The sequence below is a fragment of the Dendrobium catenatum genome, unplaced genomic scaffold, assembly GCF_001605985.2.
Source record: "Dendrobium catenatum unplaced genomic scaffold, ASM160598v2 fragScaff_scaffold_1422, whole genome shotgun sequence".
Taxonomy (NCBI): domain Eukaryota; kingdom Viridiplantae; phylum Streptophyta; class Magnoliopsida; order Asparagales; family Orchidaceae; genus Dendrobium; species Dendrobium catenatum.
The window spans coordinates 811,731-832,242 of record NW_021319884.1 but is presented as its reverse complement, the minus strand read 5'-3'; the positions used below and the strand labels follow the sequence as shown (position 1 = coordinate 832,242).

Below are 20,512 nucleotides of genomic sequence, written 5' to 3'. Positions count from 1 at the left end.
CCCAAAACAATCGGGGGCTCAGCAGACGACCGAGGCTACCAGCATCTTCGAGACCGCACAAAGACCATCCAGTAGAGGTTGCCACAAAGAGGCGACGAGGACCCGAGCCCCAGCCACATCATTGCCCTGCAACCGACAAACAAAACGAAAATCAAATCGATCCAACGACAAGACCGAATTATCTTTTCTACCGCCTTTACCCCAAAATTTTCCACGAGAAGAACCAGAAATTGGTCTATCACGAACCATTGTATTCTCATTTCCAGGATCTGAATAGGAATCATAATCAGAATCACATTCCGACAAATTATGCAACCCATCACCATGTGATCTAACATCCACACCAGCTTTACCACCCACCTGCAGCTTTAATGAATTGGTAGCAATTATACATTAACAGGAACATCAACCAAATTTTGAAAAAACAGCCAAATTGCCTTGAACATCCGTAATATCAACTCGATTACCATCCGGCATCGCAGCAAGCAAAGAGTTGCGACTCGGTTCAACCTGCTCAACACTCACAGGGCAAACAGTTTCCATCGAAGCAACAGGCTGCACCGCCTCATCACCCAGCAACTGATTAGAAACCATCGGCTTCACCAAACACCCAGCATCCACAGAAATATTCACAGAAGGTTTAACAACAGCAATTTCTTCAGAAATAGAATCAGTTAACAAAGGATTTCCCAACGACCCCTCCGGATTAGCAACCAAAGCAGGGGGAAAGAAAGGCAAAGCATTAGGGGATAAATCTTTAGAAACAATTTAAGAATCAACAATACCAGCGTTAGGAACGTCCGTATCTTCTCTAGCTAAATCAACATTCACCAAAGTAGGCACAATCACAGCATCTTTATTTCCATCCAACGGCTCCACAATAACCGGTGAAACAGTTTTAGCATTAGTCGCTACAGTTTTAGGTAAAACAGAAGCATCTAAAACAACTGCTTTAGTCCTACATTCACCCACAGCATGACCGAAACAAGGACAAGAACTACAAAAAACAGGGAATTCTTCCATGACCACATGCTGCACGTATCCAAGCTTTTCAGACCCCAGCCAAATACGATCAGGATAAGACTTAGTAATATCCAGTTCAACTAAAACCCTAGCTAAAGATGGTCTAGAACCCACAGCCGTAGCCGTATCAATTTTAAGAGGCTTACCAAAGATGGAAGCTAAGCCATGCAGAATTTTAGGAGAGAAAAGATGCGTCCGTAAGGAGGGGAAAGAGACCCAAATCGGAATCTCAGGTGATTCAACCCCAATTTCAACAAAGGGAGACCATTTTGTAATTTTCATAAAACAATTGAAAACCAAATAGGATCTATGACAGAAAATTCGACAATAATCCAAGTCTTGTTCTAATTTGATTAGCACATGGGACGAATCCAGCAAAGTTACCGACACATCACCAGTAAGCTTAAGATTAAAAAAGAATTTACGAATTGATTCAAGAGACGGACATTTCGTAGGAAAAAAGCCAACAAGAGCAAATTGAAAAGGCTTAGCCAAAGCCATGATTTTATCATCCGAAATCCACAAGGAAGGCATACCACGAAAAGACGATACCTTAAGTTTCAGAAATTCATTACTAGAGGAAGATCCCGATAGAGCTTGAAGAAAAGAACGAGAGGAATTCGAAATCCCTAAAAATCCATGATCAACTAGTTTCGGGGCCATCTGGCGCATGCCGGAAAGCAAACCACCAACAAAATCTCAGAGACATGCAAAACAAAACCAGAGGAAAGAAGAATGGAAACTTCCCTGAAAGCCAACGCCACTGCCCCCGACCGGAGAGCGGCACGCCGCCGTCGCAAGGAAAAAACCCTAGCAGAGAGATAATTTTGTTTTTCTTTAAATAATTTTATTTTCTTCATAATGCATTGACATTTTTAATCATATTCTAAAATTTTTGTGAAAGTTTGAGTTATTTTTTAATTTTTTTTACAAACAATTAAATAATGAAATAAATGCAATTTTATAATTTTATTTTTTATTCACAAGTCAACAAAGCTAATTATAAATTAACAATATGCAAAGTCTCAATTTCGGGTCCGGGTTGGCATTTCCGACCCATTTACCTACCCGGGTCGGATTAGGATCGACACGTTTAAATCTGGGTCAGTTCTGAATTCGACCTGAATCGACCCATGACCCGAAATTGACACCTCTAATATAAATTATCTATTTATTTGAGATTCAATTTTTACAAGGTATTTATTTTGGGAAAATTTGGGTACAAGATATTTATAAATAAATAAATAAATAACTCATCAGAAGAATACAGTCTAATAAATACATCGGCCCGACGTTTGTTCCAAAATTGTACTCCATTTACAGCAAAAGGCAAAAGCCACGTAACACGTTGCCACTCCAAATGTCTCGCCCATATCGTTTCCCATGTGATCCTTTTTCCCATCCAAAAAATGATTCAGCACAACTAAGACCTGCCACGTGGATAATACTCCTCTGACTGTCCACGTGGCTGTTTTTAGGATCATTCTGTGGTAGAAGTAATGCTGTTCGCTAGATGTTTGAGATGTTATTCGATCAGTTTTACAAGAATTATTATTTTTAAATTTAATTAAGAATATTTTGATCAAATTTAATTCGAATTTTATATAAAAGAGTAAATAAAAAATTGATATTTTGATTAAAAAAATTGCCGTAATATTTTAAGCTAAAAAATTTAGATTTATTATTATTGCATACTGGAATATTTACGGCAGTAGATAAATATAAAGTTTAACATTTTAGTTTTGTAAAAAAATGCAGAACTCATACAGATAAAAGAGTAGCGTATAATATTCATTAGTGACATCAAAATTTTTATTTCAAAAATTTTTTAAAAAGTGGAAAACTACTGGCCTAACCCAGTGGTTTTTCCCCTTTTTCAGTATCTGATGTTTTTTATGACTGATTTATGTTCTAGATTTTTATATTTATGAGCTAGATTTTTATATAAAATTAGGACGTTAAATTTTATCTCTCTCTGTCACTTGGAATATTCAATGGCCTAACATATGTATATTAGATTGTTAATGAAAAGCTAATACTATTAAGATTTATATAAAGTAAATTTTAATTAGAATATTCGAACTTTTTTTTTCTTTAAGAAACCATCCAGGCTGTCGACACTGGTCGGACCGTCGGAGCCCAGACTTTTTAATCCCCGCAGCCCATCGGCCACGCGCTATTGTAGTCCTGGTTCCTGAAGTCAATCGTTGACCCGTACAGCAACTTTACAGAAATAAAAAATTTTCAGAAAAAAATTGAATTGAAATTCAATAAAACTTATAATATTTTATTAAAAAAATCAATTTTATTTTAATACAATTTAAAAAATTAACTCATGAAAAATGGTAGAATATAAATGCAATAATTTTTTGAATATATTAATTGCCGTTCAGTTAGATTAATTTGTTCACAATTTAAAATAGTTATGCTTCATTTTCAAAATAAATTTTTAGTAAAAATAAAATTTTATTTACCTTTATGTTCGAAGCTGATCAATTAGATTTTTTTGAATTATCAAAGAATTTATTTTTGTGAACAAGTTATAGAGAATATTTCTGAATTTTACTTTTTTTAGAGAATAAAATTTTCGATGAAAATAAAATACAATTCAAATTATTTATCAATTTCATTTTAATTTCCTCTTTCAAATTTCAATCGCTACAAAATCTGAATAGAGGCCAAGTCTAAATTTATTTGAAAAGTCTAACATTAATCATTTAAGATATCACAAAATTGCCATCACCTAACTCTCAATAAATACCCCCATACTTTCTCTACCTTTGATAAAATATACTTGTTTTAATTCCTTAAGAAAACACCCTATCATGAACGCCACCTTCTTCACCTTCTTCCTCTTATCCTTCCTCGCCCTCACCTTCGCTCAACCCTCCTCTCCTCCTCCTCCACCTTCCACCACCCCAATCCCCCCTTCAACCGCCTGCAACTCCACCCCCGACCCCTCCTTCTGCCGTACCGTCCTCCCCCCCACCGGCTCCCAACCCCTCACCTCCTACGGCCGCTTCTCCCTCGCCAAATCCCTTACCAACGCCTACAAATTCCTCTCCCTCATCGACCGCTACCTCACCCGCCGCTCCTCCCTCCCCGAACCCACGGCTCGGGCTCTCGATGACTGCCATCTCTTCGCTGGCCTCAACATCGACTTCCTCACCTCCGCCGGCTCCACCCTCAACTCCACCTCATCCACTCTCCTCGACCCCCAAGCCGATCAGCTCCAAACACTCCTCTCCGCGCTTCTTACTAACCAGCAGACTTGCCTTGATGGCCTGAAAGATGCGGATAAGGCCAATGCAGCCGCCGGCGTTCTCACCCCTTCGATTGTGAATGGAACCAAGCTTTATAGCGTCTCACTCGCGCTCTTCACAAAGGCTTGGGTGCCTAATCGGAAGTTTAAAAATCCGACATTGGCAAAGCATTTAGCTGCTAAGGTGCTTCATCCCCCGCCGGTGAAAGGCCAAAGGAAGCTGCTTTTTCATGAGGTATGTTGACAAATTGAATTACAAAGGATACTTGATTCATTCATGTCTGCATTTTTTTCTTATCTTGCCTAACTCCTTGAAAATTAGAGACACTTAAAAAAACTTAATTTCCTGACAGGTTGAGATCGGCAGTGACGGTACTTTGCCGTTGAGGACGTCGGAGAAGGACCGGGCCATGATTGAGGGCCGGTTGGGCCGGCGGTTGTTACAGTCGTCCGGCTCTGTTCAAATCAGCGCAACCGTGGTGGTGAGCCAAGATGGGACGCAGAATTTTACCACGATTAGTGATGCGGTGGCTTCAGCGCCTAATAATACAGATGGCAGCAATGGCTATTATTTGATCCTTGTAAGCGCCGGCGTGTATCAGGAATATGTGTCGGTGCCGAAGAACAAGCGTTACATTATGATGATCGGCGGCGGGATTAATCAGACGGTTGTGACCGGGAATCATAGCAACGTTGATGGCTGGACCACCTTCAACTCTGCTACCTTCGGTGAGCTTACAATCTCATCTGCATATAATTAATCTTGAATTTACATATATACCACTCTATATTATATATTACTCATCTCTATAATACTCAAAATTTTAACATTACATATATATATCATTCTATATTATATTAATATCAAATATACCACCCGTTTTTCGTCTATATATTTCATTTCTATCACCCATAATATGAAAGTAAATTATAACTGATATGTATGTAATATTAAATAGAGTGGAATATATATAAATCACCCATAATTTAATTGACACTAATTTTAAGATAAATTTCAAAGCATTAGACTTCTTGTGAGATTTTTTTTTTTCGCTTTTCAAACAACAACTATAACTTCTCTTTGACTATAACTTTTTAATTGTTTTTTTTTTTTAATTTGTACAAAAAAGATAATCAACTCTATAAAAATTGTAATCATCTCAAACGGACTCTTAAGAGTCTATTTGAGATTTTTGCAACATTTTATAAAGATTTTTTTGAAGTTATTGAGCGGAAAATAATTTTTTAATTTAAATCAAACCAATGCTTTTTAAAAGCTACAAAAAAATTAGTAATTTTAGTTATAAAAAATATCTTCTCGCCATAAAAATTTCTAACAATTAATAAAAGGCTAATAAAAATAATTAAATAAAAATATGATTACATTGTAAGAAAAAGGGTAAGAACTATCTTGAGTAGGAAAAATTATTATGTGTGGACGTCAAACGTTATCCAGAGACCAATCAGAATGTGTCATGCACGTCATCCCTTTGTTTGGTATCGTGGCTCGGTACTGTTCTGTACCACAGCTCGGTACTGCTCCGTACCACAGCTCGATACCACTAATTTGACTGCACTTGATTCTACTCCGAATGTAGAGTTGCATCCAACATTCATAAGAATAATCTCTCCCTGAATAGGCGCAAAGTTATATTCTAATTGGTTTTTTAATAAGAATATTCCTACATAACTTTTTTCTCTAATGTATATTTTTTTATATAAAATTAAAAAAAAAATATTGCACAATTGTAACGTGCATGTGTTGATTTTAAATACTAATAATTAAAATATTTGTTCTGTTTGACATGGCAAGTTGGCAGCTATATTTTTCTCCAACGTCCGCCGTTGATTCTTTTCGTGCGCTGGCGGGTGAAAAGAACATCCCGTCTTGCTGCCGTTGAATAGAAGAAACGTGAAGGGAGTTTATACACCATCCGTCGAAGTATTTAAATACTAATAATTTAAAAACTAAAATTAAATATTTATTATTATGACGCAGACTATAATTTTTTTTATTTAATTTCAAATATATCCTCTGTAAATTTCATTATCTTAAACTTCTATCTGACGCCTAGCCGTTAAGAGATGCCAACACTTTTTTTTTTGTTTTTTCTCCGTTACAGCTGTAGTCGGCCAAGGCTTCGTAGCAATAAACATGACATTCCAAAACACCGCCGGCGCCGTGAAACACCAGGCCGTCGCCGTCCGAAACGGCGCCGACCTCTCCACCTTCTACCTCTGCAGCTTCGAGGGCTATCAAGACACTCTCTATGCCCACTCCTTGCGCCAATTCTACTCCCAATGCCTCATCTACGGCACCGTCGACTACATCTTCGGCAACGCCGCCGTCGTCTTCCAGAACTGCAGTATGTATTCTAGACTTCCCTTGAATGGCCAGCAGAACACCATCACCGCTCAAGGCCGAACCGACCCGAACCAGAACACCGGAATTTCAATCCAAGGCGGAAATTTCCTCGCCGCCGGCGATCTCGGCTCGACTCGGACTTACCTCGGGCGGCCGTGGAAGCAGTATTCGAGGACGGTGATAATGAGCGCGTTTATGGGTGGGTTGATTGACCCGGCGGGGTGGTTGCCGTGGGACGGGGACTTCGCGCTTAGTACGTTGTATTATGCTGAGTATGATAACAGCGGGCCGGGCTCAAATACGACCGGGCGGGTCACTTGGGCTGGGTACCATGTTTTGACTAACAGTTCGCAGGCAGTAAATTATACGGTGAGCAACTTTATATTGGGTGATAATTGGTTGCCGCAGACGGGCGTCCCGTATACGAGCGGGCTGGTTTGAGGAATTGGTGGTGATTTATTGGTGTTTTATGATTTTCTGTTACTGTTGTAAAAGATGTAGTGAAATTCATTTTTTTATAGAGGTGAAGAAATTGAGAAATATTGCTTGTATTTTGTTAGTGTGGATAAAATATTTATTTTAATTATTGTAATAGAATTCATGTAGAAAAATTAGGCTTTTAATAAATTATATAATTATTTTTTACTTGTATTGTATCATCTTTTTAAATTACATGGAAGAGTGAATTATTATATTTTTTAATTATATAGTAGACTATTGCAATTAGGATAAGTCATTTTTCTCTGCATCTAATGAATCTTTGCATAGAATTAAAATATTAAACATTTCGTAGTGTCGCACAGTCGTTGCAAATTTTTTAACATGTAATGATTATCTTTTTATTATTGATATGTTAAACAAAAATTCTCATGATTTAGCATGAATTTTGAGGTGAATTGTAGTTAAAAACTTATTGAATTAAATTCAAAATTATTTTATCTCCGGTTTCAACAAGTTCATAATTGAACATAATGTCTCAATGAGAAGAATCCAATAATATCAAAAATAGTTCAATCAGAGCCAAAACCAAACACTTACTACAGGAAACCAAGTTTTTTGCAGAGGACAAAATTGCCACAAAATCATAATGCTCATCTTAAAAAAACTTATAAATAGACTCAATTATGAGAAAAAGAGAACTAGAGAGCTCTCTTGTATTTTTTAGCTATCTTCGCTAATGACTACCACCAGTTATTGCTAACGACAACGACCGTTGTGGTTGGCGATCACCATCAGTGATCGCCGACATCATTAGACTCTTATCAATAATTCAAGATTTAACCATTTTGTTGTATTTTAATTGTCCACTTTTGGACACTATATTTCTGTAATATGTATAAAGGGAATCAAGTCCTGCTATTGGATGTTAGTTGTTTATTTATTAACACTTGATCATTTATGTAATTCCTCTCAAGAAATATCAAACAATTTATTTTGAAATAATCCCCTCTTCTTTAGCTTATGAGGAAGACAGGCTTCTTGCATTACCACCTTATAGTAGATTTTTTTAATTGGCATAGGCCCTAGGCCACGTGTTTTTTCTTTTTTTGAATTTTTCATGTAAAAATTTTCTGATCTTTTATTTTTATCTCTGCATGTTGAATTTTTACACAATGTTAAAACATAAAATATATACTATACGACTCAAATTTTTTAGCACAGTAAATTATAATATTGATACGTGTTTAATTCTACGTAAATGTATGCATCTGTTGAGTTTATTGGGATCTTACTGACTAAATTTTCGTCTATAAAAAGAGAGAGAGAGAGAGGAGCTTTGTGATTCCTTATTGTGAGAAAGTAAAGAATTAGAGACAATAATTTGTCTATAAAATTTTGCACTCTGATCCCTTATTTATAAGCGAGGTAGAGGCTTAATTTTATTTTTTAAAAAGTACATTTAAAAAAAATATAAATTACTAAATATGTTTATGAATTGTAGAGCTTTTATAATTATAATACACATGAAATGAGTTTAAATATTCAACGAAAATTTATGCATGTAATTAAGGAAGGATGGTTAAGTGAGCATATATCGTAAATTAAATATTTTATCACGAGTAAATTATAATTTAACGAATCTAAATTATTTTCTTTAGACATAATTAGCAAATGCAAATTACTTTAGTTATATTTTTACTAACTCATTTTTTTAAAATAATACATTAAATTAATAAGATAATTTTAAAGTGTTTTTTATTGAAATGAACTAAAATAAAAAAGACTTTTTAAATTACTAAATGGCGTGAGGTAGATTTTATTATATCATTTATATATTGATTTTTTAATATAATTTTATCATATAATCCGCACGGGTCGGGTCCGAATTGAGATAATCGACCCGTTTGCAAAAACGGGTCGGGTTCGGGTTGACCCATTTAGAGCCGGGTCAACTCGGGTTCAACCCGAACCCGACCCATCGACCCGAATTGACACCGCTATCTACAATGAAGTGTTTTGGATTCTAGTTCAAATTACCATAATGCTCATCTTAAAAAAACTTATAAATAGACTCAATTATGAGAAAAAGAGAACTAGAGAGCTCTCTTGTATTTTTTAGCTATCTTCGCCAATGACTACCACCAGTTATTGCTAACGACAACGACCATTTTGTTTTAAACCATCCTTTCTCTGATCTTTAGAATATTTTGAGCTGTGAATGCCCTGCATCCATTCAATGTTATACCATTTAAAGTAAACTTAGGCACTTAGCTATGTGACAGTTTTAAAATCACCTTTGCTATTGACTTCTAATTTTAGATTAAGAAAACATTTAGGTGCAATCTAATTAAGCAACTGGATGCTGCTTCAAATTCAGAATTATTTGAGAATCTCATCCAGCTATATTGAGAATATTGAATGAGAAGAAACCTAAGAAAATCAAGAGAGAGAGAGAGAGAGAATTGTAGGATGAGATGTTTTAGATTTCTACAAAATAAATTTTGAAATACACTAAAAATGAGCGATACATTAATTTAGAGATTGAACAAATCTAACGATTTTGAAATACAGTAAAAATGAATAAGAAATGGGTTCCAAATTCCTAAAAAAAAAAATTTTGAATTGATTTTTCATCAAACCAAATCAAATGCCAATATTTATAAAATTTCAACATTTAAAATATGGTATGCCCAAATCTAGGGCTGTCAAAATGGGGTCACAGGTCGGATTCGAGTCCAACTTGAAATTGATCTGACACTGTTCGACCCGATCCGAACCCAAACCGTTGTTGCAAACGAGTCGATTTTTCGGACCCGAACCCGACCCGCTTCGAGTCAGGATCAACCCACCCTGAATCGCTTTGGGTCTGGGTCAACCCACACCCGTCCAGCTTTGGGTATTTTTTACTAATTTTTTTTATTTAATTCGATTTATTTAAACATAAATCAAATTAAGGTAAGATTATGTTCAATCAATTTAAAATAAACAAAACTTAATTCAATTTGGGTAACATGATTTATTATTTTTTAAGTCCATAGCTTTGGACTTGTGGAGTTATTAGGTGTGAATCTCGTTCTGATTTTAAGAAGTTTGGATTTTTAGCGATGTTTTGTTTCGCTCCGCTAGGGTTTTTTTCTCTCAGCTAGGTTTCCGCCGCCTTGTCTTCTCCGACGAGGTTTGTGGGCCTTCTCTCCCCGTTTGTGGGTCAGGTATCTCTTATCCCTGATGGCTTCTGTTCGTCTTTGCGACCCTGGTTTTTTATGTGGGGCTTCCTCGCCTCTCTCATTTAAAGAAGCTTTATCTGGATCTTCTTCTTCTTTTCCTGATCTAAATGTGTCTTCGCATCGTGGTTTACCGGCTTTATTAATTTCTGAGGATGAGTTGCGTTCGCTTGTTGTTCCTTTCGATTTTGCTTTGGTTGGCCGTTTTCCGAGTAGACGCCCCTCGGTTGATGCTATTAGGAAGTTTTGTTTCAATTTAAAATTGATAGGGGATTTTTCGGTTACAGTTCTTAATCAACGGAATGTTTTGATTAAATTGGTGAATGACTTTGATTATTGCTGGGTCTTCGCTCATAGATCGTATTTTGTTCAAAACTGCTATATGAAAGTGGTAAAATGGTCACCCAATTTGGAAGTTGAGGTTGATTCTCCCATTGTGCCTATATGGATTTCTTTCCCCCTTCTCAGGCCGCATCTTTTCTCTCCTAGAATCTTGTTCGGTTTAGGTTCGATTTTTGGTCGTCCTCTTAAGTCGAATATGGCCACGGCGTCCGGTTCCTGTCCGTCTTTGGCGCGTATCCTTGTTGAGTTGGATGTTACTAAAAAACTTGCTGATAAAATTTGGGTTGGCTCGCCTGAATCGAGATATTTTCAGAATGTTATTTTTGATGAGATTCCTCATTTCTGTGGTCATTTTAGTTCATTAGGTCATACTAAGGATCTATGTCCTATCTTGCATCCTTCTATAAAAGTCCCGAAAACTGGGGTTGCCCAGTGTGGGAAGCCGGAGTCGAATGCCCCTGTTGACGTGAATTTGGATCTCTCTAGTGAGCTTAACACTGGTCTGGATGTTGATGTCAATAAGTTGGTTGCTGTAAATTTCTCGGAGGCTGCTGAAAATGTTGTGTCTCCTAATGCGATTCCTTTTATTCCTGCGTGTGGGGTTGATGGTATTGGTCAAATGGTTGAGGCTTTGCCGAAAGGTGAGTTGGTGCCGGAAGGTAATGAATTGGTGGTTTCTAACTCTACTTTTCCTATGACTATTCCTGTCGAGTGCGGAGGTGGTGTAGTTGTTGGCGTGGAGGACTCTGATCGATTGCAGAAGAATGTTTTGAATGTGGACTCTAAGGTGGGTGGTCAGGGGGTTGTTTCGGATATGCAGGAATTGGTGATCAATTCGCAAAACCTGGTTAATGTTCCAGTTATACTATCGGGTGGGAATATTAGACCTAATGCTGATTGGTTGAATAATTCGTCTAAAGGCGACTCTGATTCTGAATTTTATTCAGATCCTGGCGAGGAGTTTAAATTGGTTCGTGAAAAAACTCTTAAGGTTGCTTCTCGGGGCAAATTTTGGAATCGAGGTGGCAGAAGAAGATAATTTCTTTTTCTTTTTGGATTGTTTTTTGGGGTTGAACGGTTTGCTCGACGTTTTGGATTGGAGATTGCGGGGCAATGATGTGGCTGGGGCTCCTCTCCTCATCGGCTGTATTGTGGCAACCGTTGGTGATTTTCACTCGTCTGGATGGTCCTTACGCGGATTCGAGGTGCTGGGAGTCCCGGCTATCTGCTGAGCTCTCTTTTTAGATTTAATCTCCTGTGGTTTTCATCTATTTTGGAGTCTGTAGCGACGTTTTGGATTGGAGATTGCGGGGCAATGATGTGGCTGGGGCTCCTCTCCTCATCGGCTGTATTGTGGCAACCGTTGGTGATTTTCACTCGTCTGGATGGTCCTTACGCGGATTCGAGGTGCTGGGAGTCCCGGCTATCTGCTGAGCTCTCTTTTTGGATTTAATCTCCTGTGGTTTTCATCTATTTTTGAGTCTGTAGCTTTTTTGGGACTTCTGTGAGCTTCCCTTTATTTGTTGTACCTCATGTTTTATTATTAAAAAAAAAAAATCAGTGAAAAAAAAAATGATTTATTATTTTTTGAAAATATTATTTACTTTTTTTATAACAATTTTTTAAAACTCTCATAAATTAATTAAAAAAGGATCAAATCGGATTGATTTCGTATTTTTGGATCAACCTGAATCCGACCCGATTTCACAAACGGGTCAAAATCCTATCTGAATCTAAAATTTTCAAGTCGGGGTAGTGTCAAATTTGACACCCCTATCCGAATCTTTCAAATTAAACGGCCCCTTAAAAATGTTCAGATTTATAATGAATAAAAAATTAGTTAAAATATTCTCAGCATTTTTTTAAAATATAAAGGCAAGCCGTTGACGTGGTCTCCTCCATCTTTCTTCCACCCACCACGATAAACTCTCAATAACCACCAAGTCCTAACAATTAACAAATCCCCTTTTCCTCTAATGAATCCCCCCTCCTTCCTCGTTCGCCACCTCAAAACCTTAATGGCTTCATACTCCATCCTCGCCTTCCTCATCACCCTCCTCATCTCCCTCCTCATCTCCGCCGCCGCCGCCCACCCGGCCATCCCCTCCCTCATCCACAAAGCCTGCAGCCAAACCGCATCCAATCTACAAAAACTCTGCATCTCCTCCCTCTCCGCCGAACCGCCGTCTGCCAACGCCGACCTCCGCCTACTCTCCATCATCTCCGTCCGCATTGCCGCCAATAACGCCTCCCAAACCGCCGCTTATCTCTCCGCCCAACAGACGGACGCCGCAGCCTCCGGCGCCATTGATCCAATGCTCTATCAATGCGTCGCCGATTGTACAGATCTGTATGTTGATGTCGCCGAGCAGCTCGACGTGACGACGGCGGCCATTGATGATGAGGCCGATAAGGATGCGATGATCTGGCTGAATGCGGCAATGGCGGATGTGATTTCTTGCGAGAAAGGGTGCGGTGCGGTGGCGACGGCTGAGATTAGGAGAAGGAATGATGGGGCGAAGAAGCTGCTGAATATAACAATTTCTTTTACTAAGCTCCTTATGGCTCCGAAGGGACTGTGAGGGATTTTTCTCTTCTGTGATGATTTCATTTTGCAAGATCATAATATTTATATTAAGGAAAATTACCTTAATTAGTACAAAAAATATAAGTTGCTTACGTGGGCTTCTTTTTTTTTTGGATCTCGACAATGGTGAATGAGATATCTCCAATTCTCAACCCACACTTGCAGGAGAAATTATTATATGCAAAGTCTGGACATGAAGAATTATCCGAATTGTGAGTATACACATTATGTACAAACAATATGTATAAAAATTTGATACATATTATATACGCTAGCTCACAATTCGTATGATTCTTCCAGTCCGAACTCGACATGGAATAATTTCTCCGCCTCCAAGATGTGGATGGACAATAGGACAATCAGGTCTGCAAGGAACTTCTCTTCCTTGCCATACATTATAATGTTGGAAAAATATTGTTTCTCTTTGACAAATTTTGAGTCTTTTTTTTTTTGTTGGATTCTATTTCAATTTCATTATGGGAGTTCCTTTTTTCCTTGTGAGCTTTGCTATTTTTTATTGCAGCTTATGAGCATTGATATCTCTATTGAGTTGAGTTGTATGTTTTTTGCATTTGTAATTTTGTAACTATCCTTCATGCTAAATGAACGGATTAATTTAACGTCATTTTTTTTAACTAGGGTGGGTGATCTTAATAGGAAAAGCTCTAGATCGCTCTAATTAAATAATACAACAACAAAAACAAATCTTTATACTACTAAGTGGGGTCGGTTACATCGATCTTTTTTTTTTTCTTCCATTGTTTCTTGTTAAGATCGAGTCAAATTCTCATCTAAATCTAATAAAGAAATGTAATTTATAATATTATCTAACAAAGTCTTTTTAGGCCTACCTCTACCTTCCTTAACATAATTCATATCTAATACATCTACTTTCCTAATCATATCACCAGAAGGCCGCCATTTTACGTGACCAAACTATCTAAGGCGACTCTCTCTAATCTTATCTTCTGCTGGAGCTATTTCAACCTTTTCACATATATACTCATTTCATATCCTATCTCTAAGGGTAAATCCAATTTTTTTTTTTTTCCATTGGTTCTTGTTAAGAGTCAAATTCTCATCTAAATCTAATAAAGAAAGGTTATTTATAATATTGTCTAACAAAGTCTTTTAGGCCTACCTCTACCTTTCTTAACATAAGTCAAATCTAATACAGCTACTTTCCTAATCATATCACCAGAATGCCGCCATTTTACGTGACCAAACTATCTAAGGCAACTCTCTCTAATCTTATCTTCTGTTGGAGCTATTCCAACCTTTTCACATATATACTCATTTCATATCCTATCTCTAAGAGTAAAGCCACTCATTCACATGAGCATCCTCATCTCTGCATCACTTAACTTAATATTATGCTTCTTTTTTAATGGTCAACATTCTGCACCATAAAACATTGCAAGTCTCACTACCATCTTTTAGAATTTTCTCTTAAGTTCGAGAGGGTCTTTTCTATCACACAACAAGCCCAATACATTCCTCCACTTCTACCAACCAACTTGAATTCAGCTAATAATATCCCCATCTATTTACTCTCATTAAAGAACGAGCAATGAAATTTTTTCCTTCATATAAAATTAATATATATTGATATATTTTTATGTAAGTCACAGATAAAAGAATAATTTTACATCAACATTATTTTTTATAATATTATAAAATCTGATTTTAAATATTTTTGCATTTTTTTAGTCATAAAAAATAAATAGTTTATGTGAAGATGAATGGAAAATGTTTATTTTATTTACTCAGTTAAGTCAACACATTTGCAAATCACCTCTAAGGTTTACATATTTGTTTTTTTGCTTTCTAACGGCTTTCTTGTTTATCCTTTATTAAGCTCCTCTTATATGATGCATGTCATTTAAAAAAAAAATTATTGAAATATATTTCCTTTGTGATTGTGATAAAATATTGCCATACTCACTATTATGTGTTAAAAAATTTGAGTCAGTAGAGTGTGTGCTTATATTTAAGCATTGTATAAAAATTCAACACGTACAAATAAAAATAATAAGATTAGAAAATTTTATACGTGAAAATTTCGGAAATGAAAAAAATTACTGGGAATTCATTATATAAAAATCCTTCATTCCTGATAGGCTAAAGAAGAGAGGTTTATTTGGAAATAAATGTCTAATTTATATTTAGGAGAATTACAGAAATCAAATGTTCATAGATGAACAATTAACATTCATAGTATGGTTTGATTTTCTTTTTAGGGATTACAAAAATATGGTGTCGACAATGGGACAATTGAAACCCAACAATAGGGTTAAATCTTGACAATAGACTAAAGATGGTGACGATTATTGAAAGTGATCGTTGGGGGGAAATGGTGGTTGTTAGTGGCAATTGTAGTGGTGATCGTTAGCGGCGATAGCTAAAAAATTCAAGAGAGCGGTCTCCTTTTTGTCTCCATCTTATGTGAAGAATGAGGTATTTATAGGCTTTTTTAGATAAGCATTTTGAAAAATTTAACAAGAATTCAAAACACTCCATCATACGGTCGGTACCGATTCCTCTGATTATAAAAGCATTTTTCAGCATTCAAGTGCCTTAATAATGTCATAATTCAGTGATCTTGGGCTCGTTGGATTCATCTCGTCAAGCCGCTCGATTTTAGTTTATATTTTTAAGAAAATTAAGTTCTTTTTTTTTTTAAGATTCTTTTTAGAGATTTTTTTTTCTTCTTTTTTATGAAGATTTTTTCAAGAGAATTTTTCTTTTCAAGAGAACTTTTTTTTAATTTTATTATTATTTATATAAATCTTTTATTTAAAGTTACGTAACTCTTTGATTTGCCAAAAGGAGATTACATAACTCAAGTATCAAAAGATTTATGGTTAACACCAATAAAAAGGCTTGATTTTCTTTATAGGGATTATAGAAGTATGGTGTTCACAAGTGGACAATTAAAACACAACAAAAGAGTTAAATTTTGACAAGAGTTTGAAGATAATGGTGATTACTAACAATAATCGCTGACGATAGTGGTTGTCAGTAGCAATAGCTGGTGCTTGGTGCTAATCATCAGTGTCAATAGCTAGAAAATGCAAGAGAACTCTCTATATATTTTCTTTTTGCCCCCTCTCATGTGGATAATAGGTTATATTTATAGACTTTCTTATGGGTATTTTTATTACGTGAACAAGAATCCAAAACACTTCATCTTATAGTCTATATTGATTCCTTTGATAATGAAGTATTTTTTTCAACATTTATCTTAATGATGTTAGAATTGAGTGATCTTAGGCTCGTTGGATTCTTCCAATCAAATAACTCGATTCAACCATAAGCACATCAAATTTAGTGTTCAAATGATAATAATTTTAATTTTAATTTTTCTAATTCAAATATTTCCTTGAGATTCATATAGATTATACAAATTTTCTAGAGTCATATCACTGACATTGCCTTATTAATAAATCATTCAACTTGACTTAGCTCATTAAACTTATATATATATATATGCATTTTGTTCAAAATAGAATTTGATGTTCACAAGATATCATGTAGACACGAAACCTTGATGATGTCAATGTTTCTTCGTTAGTTATCTTCTTATCTAATCTAGACTTCATTTGAGATAATTTTGTTGCTTCTCTCTATAGTAACTTTCTAGTATAAAATTTTCTTAGAAACAAGTGACCAAAAGCTGACTCAAACGAAATCTTAGCTTCATTCTCAACCAATTTAGTTTCCCAAATTCTGTACCACTAGTACAAAGTAAGTCTTTCTATTTATTATAAGCACATGTTGCTATAGTTGCACAATAGTATAGCCCATTCATTTATATTCTCTTTATCATCTTTAAAGTAAAAACAAATAGAGATGCAGATATGAAGAAAGTTGACAAGTAGTGGACTACTGCCAAAAAATAGAAAAAAAATCGAGGTGGCTTCAAGGAAACAGACAGAAGAACAGTGATGATTACATACATTCTTCAACACCTTTGAGGTGGCATTGCCTTCTATGGTCAACTTTCTTGTCATATCTTTTTATTCATGATAAGATTGACATATTGACATTGGAATTTTCTTTGATTTTCTTGGCTTTCCATATCGCCCATCTTGAAGTCTTAATTTGGAGCTTTTCAACGAAAAAAAAGTCTTAAATTTGAAATTTATATATACTAGTTAAGCTAAAGTAAGTATTATTTCTCGTCTGATCAATATAATACTTTATTATTATATTACTTGATTCGATACATATACTTGCATATATTACGTTGAAATATTATAATTTTTATATCAAAGAAAATCTACGCATTATTTAGATATTGATAAAACCCTAAAATTTACTTCATCATTCAATAGGTTTTGAATCCATAATCTTATTCAATTGATAAAAGGAGTACAACATCAAGTGGCCAAAAGCTAGCGGGATAAAAATAGGACTTAGGAATGGAGACCCTGCACCAACCTCGCAGTCAAGCACGAACCATTCGTAGGTGACAGCTATACCAGCACCATAAATATGATATACATGAAGTATAATATGTTTACTATTATCGACGAGATCAATCTTTCATATTTATATCTTTGTTCTTAAACTTTAAAATATGTTCCAAACAATTGAACAGAAATAATGGTGTGATCTTTCAACTGCAGGTGTGCAGGAGACGCATAAATTTTTTATACATTTAGTTATGCTTATGCAACTATTTTTTCTTATTTTTTACATAATTATGTTAAACAGTATAGTTGACTCATTGACAATGGAATTGAATCATAGGCTAACAATTTATTTACCATAGAACCAGAACAAACAAATCAACAAAGAGTATAGCATCAAGCAAACACTCAATTCTATGTGAAGAAATCAAAATCTACTAAGAAGCATCAAAATTGAGAAGGTTGAGCAGACCAATACAGAAAAATATAAGAAGAAAAGTGATGGATACTCACCCCATCCATCTTGGCTTCACCTTAATTAAACTCCCACTTTCCTTTCTTTAGGAACAGCACTTTGACATCACTATCATTATACAAAATCTGAAAAGGTCATGTGATACGCATGTGCCGGCCCAGGAGGGGCCGGCTGGACCGGTCCAGCCCGGGCCGGTCCAAGTCTACTCGCGGCGGACGAAACAGGGAAGGGGGGCGGAAGCAAGGTGGGCCCCATGGGGGGTTTAATGCAATCTTTTGGGGGGAAATTTTGAATGTAAGGGCTGTTTATGTATTTTGGAGAAATCCATTATTGTTAATTAGTAGGTTTTGGGGGGAACTAGGATCATTGAGAATTTGAATGTTATTTGAAGATCTAGGGTTTCTTGCTTGGGCTCTCGGCACTGCCGGAGATTAGGAGAGTTGTTCTTCCTCTCGAATTGAAGAACATTGTATCTTCCCTTATTTTTATTCATCTACTAGTGGATTACAAGTCTATTGCTTGGTTTTCTCTCAGATTTTCCTACATATTTCTCTGTTTTCTACTGATTTCCTGCTGTTTGGGCTGTTTTCCTGCTGAAAACAGCAGATCTCTTGCTGTTTTCCACACCCGAATCGATAGGAATACTTGGATCTAAGTATTTCCTATCAAATTGGTATCAGAGCGTCATCGTGGGACCTTTGGCGGCTGAAAATCAAGAATTTCAGCGGGTTTTTGGAGGGATTCAAAGGGAGATTTCCGGTTTCTCGCGGAAGATAAGATGGCCAGAAAGAAGGTGGAAGTATTGGAAGGAGAGTTCAGACAACTAAAGACAGAAAGAGGAGGAGAAACTGACAGCGGCAGGACTGTGTTTGGAAGGGAAGGCACTGGCATGGTACCAGTGGCGGGACATGAGGCGACCTATTCGAAACTGGAGGGAGTTCAAAGATTGCCTGCTAGAGCGTTTCCGAACCAGCAGGGGAGGAGACTTCTACGAACAGTTCTTTGCACTGACACAGGAAGGGACAGTAGCAGAGTTCCGGGACCGGTTTGAGTACCTAGCTAGCAGGTTGGATCGTCTTTCTGAGACCGTGCTTGAGGGGAACTTCATGAAGGGGCTCAAATCAGAAATCAGGGCAGTTGTTAGAGTGATGAGACCACACGACCTGGGGGAGGACATGGAGTTGGCACAGTTGGTCGAGGACCAGAAGCATCTGGAGAGGGGGGCTCGAGGCAACAGCTCTGGGGGATCCTACAGGATGACGACCACTTTTTAGCTCCCAAGGGATCTGCACCGGGGGGGACACGAGAACTAACAAAGGAGAGGACTGGAGGAGGAGGGCCTGGGGGAAATTTTAAACAGCTTACTGATAAGGAAATGCAGGAGAAGAGGGCCAAGGGATTGTGCTTTAGATGTGATGAGAAGTACATGCCGGGACATAGGTGCAAGGACCGGACTCTTCAGGTTCTCCTTGTTTGCGAAGACGATGAAGACGAAGAGGGAGGTGGGTGCAGGTCCGAAGTGGAGGAAGAGAAGAAGTTGCACCTGGATGTGGCAGAAGTCTCTTTGAACTCCGTAGTGGGATTCACTTCGAGTCACACTATGAAAGTGAAAGGGGAGTGGTGTTGACCATGCAGGGGATAAAGGTGAGGGAGGATTTTCTTCCCTAAGAATTGGGGAGTGCATATGTGATTTTGGGGATGAAGTGGCTGCAAACATTAGGGGAAACCAAGGTGAACTGGGGAGAACTGCGGATGGAACTAGTAGTGGGGGGGAGAGAGAATGGTGATACAGGGAGATGTCGGCCTGTCTAGGACGGGGGTGTCTCTCAAGATCCATGATCCCGAACTATCTAGGAGCGTTGGGGGTGGATATTTGTGGGCATGCAAACGATTGGAGAGGAGTCAGGTGGGAGAAGAGGGAGGACATTCCTCTTGAGGTTCAACCAGTCATACAGTAATTCAGAGATGGTGTTGCCACCACTGGGGGGAAGAATGGTGAACAGGGAAGATGTCGCCTGCCTAGGACGGGGGTGTCTCTCAAGTCCATGATTCCGAACCATCTAGGAGGTTGGGGGTGGATATTTGGTGGAGCTGCAACGATTGGAGAGAGTCAGGGTGGGAGAAGAGGGAGACATTCCTCTTGTAGTTCAACCAGTCATACAGCAGTTCAGGGAGGTGTTCCAGCCACCTCAAGGGTTACCACCGATCAGAGAACAGGAGCATGCAATTCTTCTAAGGGAAGGGGTGTCACCGATTAGTGTACGACCCTACCGCTATCCCCAGATTCAGAAAGATCAAATTGAAAGGTTGATTAGTGAAATGTTGGAGGCAAGAATCATCAGACCTAGTGTGAGTCCTTTCTCTAGTCCCGTATTACTGGT

The 20,512-nt window shown here is 37.2% G+C and overlaps 2 protein-coding genes across 2 annotated transcripts; both read left to right on the top strand.

The window, feature by feature from the left end:
* The first annotated feature begins 3,848 nt into the window (after positions 1-3,848).
* LOC110112424 (pectinesterase-like) lies at positions 3,849-7,209 on the top strand. Its single transcript, XM_020844643.2, has 3 exons — positions 3,849-4,520; positions 4,639-5,014; positions 6,409-7,209. The coding sequence occupies exons 1-3, from the start codon at positions 3,849-3,851 to the stop codon at positions 7,089-7,091; spliced, it is 1,731 nt and encodes a 576-aa protein (XP_020700302.1). The 3' UTR covers positions 7,092-7,209.
* Positions 7,210-12,672: 5,463 nt separating this feature from the next.
* Positions 12,673-13,236, top strand: LOC110112439 (putative invertase inhibitor). The gene has a single exon (XM_020844658.2). The coding sequence runs from the start codon at positions 12,673-12,675 to the stop codon at positions 13,234-13,236; it is 564 nt and encodes a 187-aa protein (XP_020700317.2).
* Positions 13,237-20,512: the final 7,276 nt, after the last annotated feature.

Bases quoted from the DNA above. Each gene is read 5' to 3' on its own strand.
- LOC110112424 (XM_020844643.2), top strand. From the start codon at position 3,849: ATGAACGCCACCTTCTTCACCTTCTTCCTCTTATCCTTCCTCGCCCTC. The intron at 4,521-4,638 runs GTATGTTGACAA...ATTTCCTGACAG, and splicing joins GGAAGCTGCTTTTTCATGAG to GTTGAGATCGGCAGTGACGG. The intron at 5,015-6,408 runs GTGAGCTTACAA...TCTCCGTTACAG, and splicing joins CTTCAACTCTGCTACCTTCG to CTGTAGTCGGCCAAGGCTTC.
- LOC110112439 (XM_020844658.2), top strand. From the start codon at position 12,673: ATGGCTTCATACTCCATCCTCGCCTTCCTCATCACCCTCCTCATCTCC.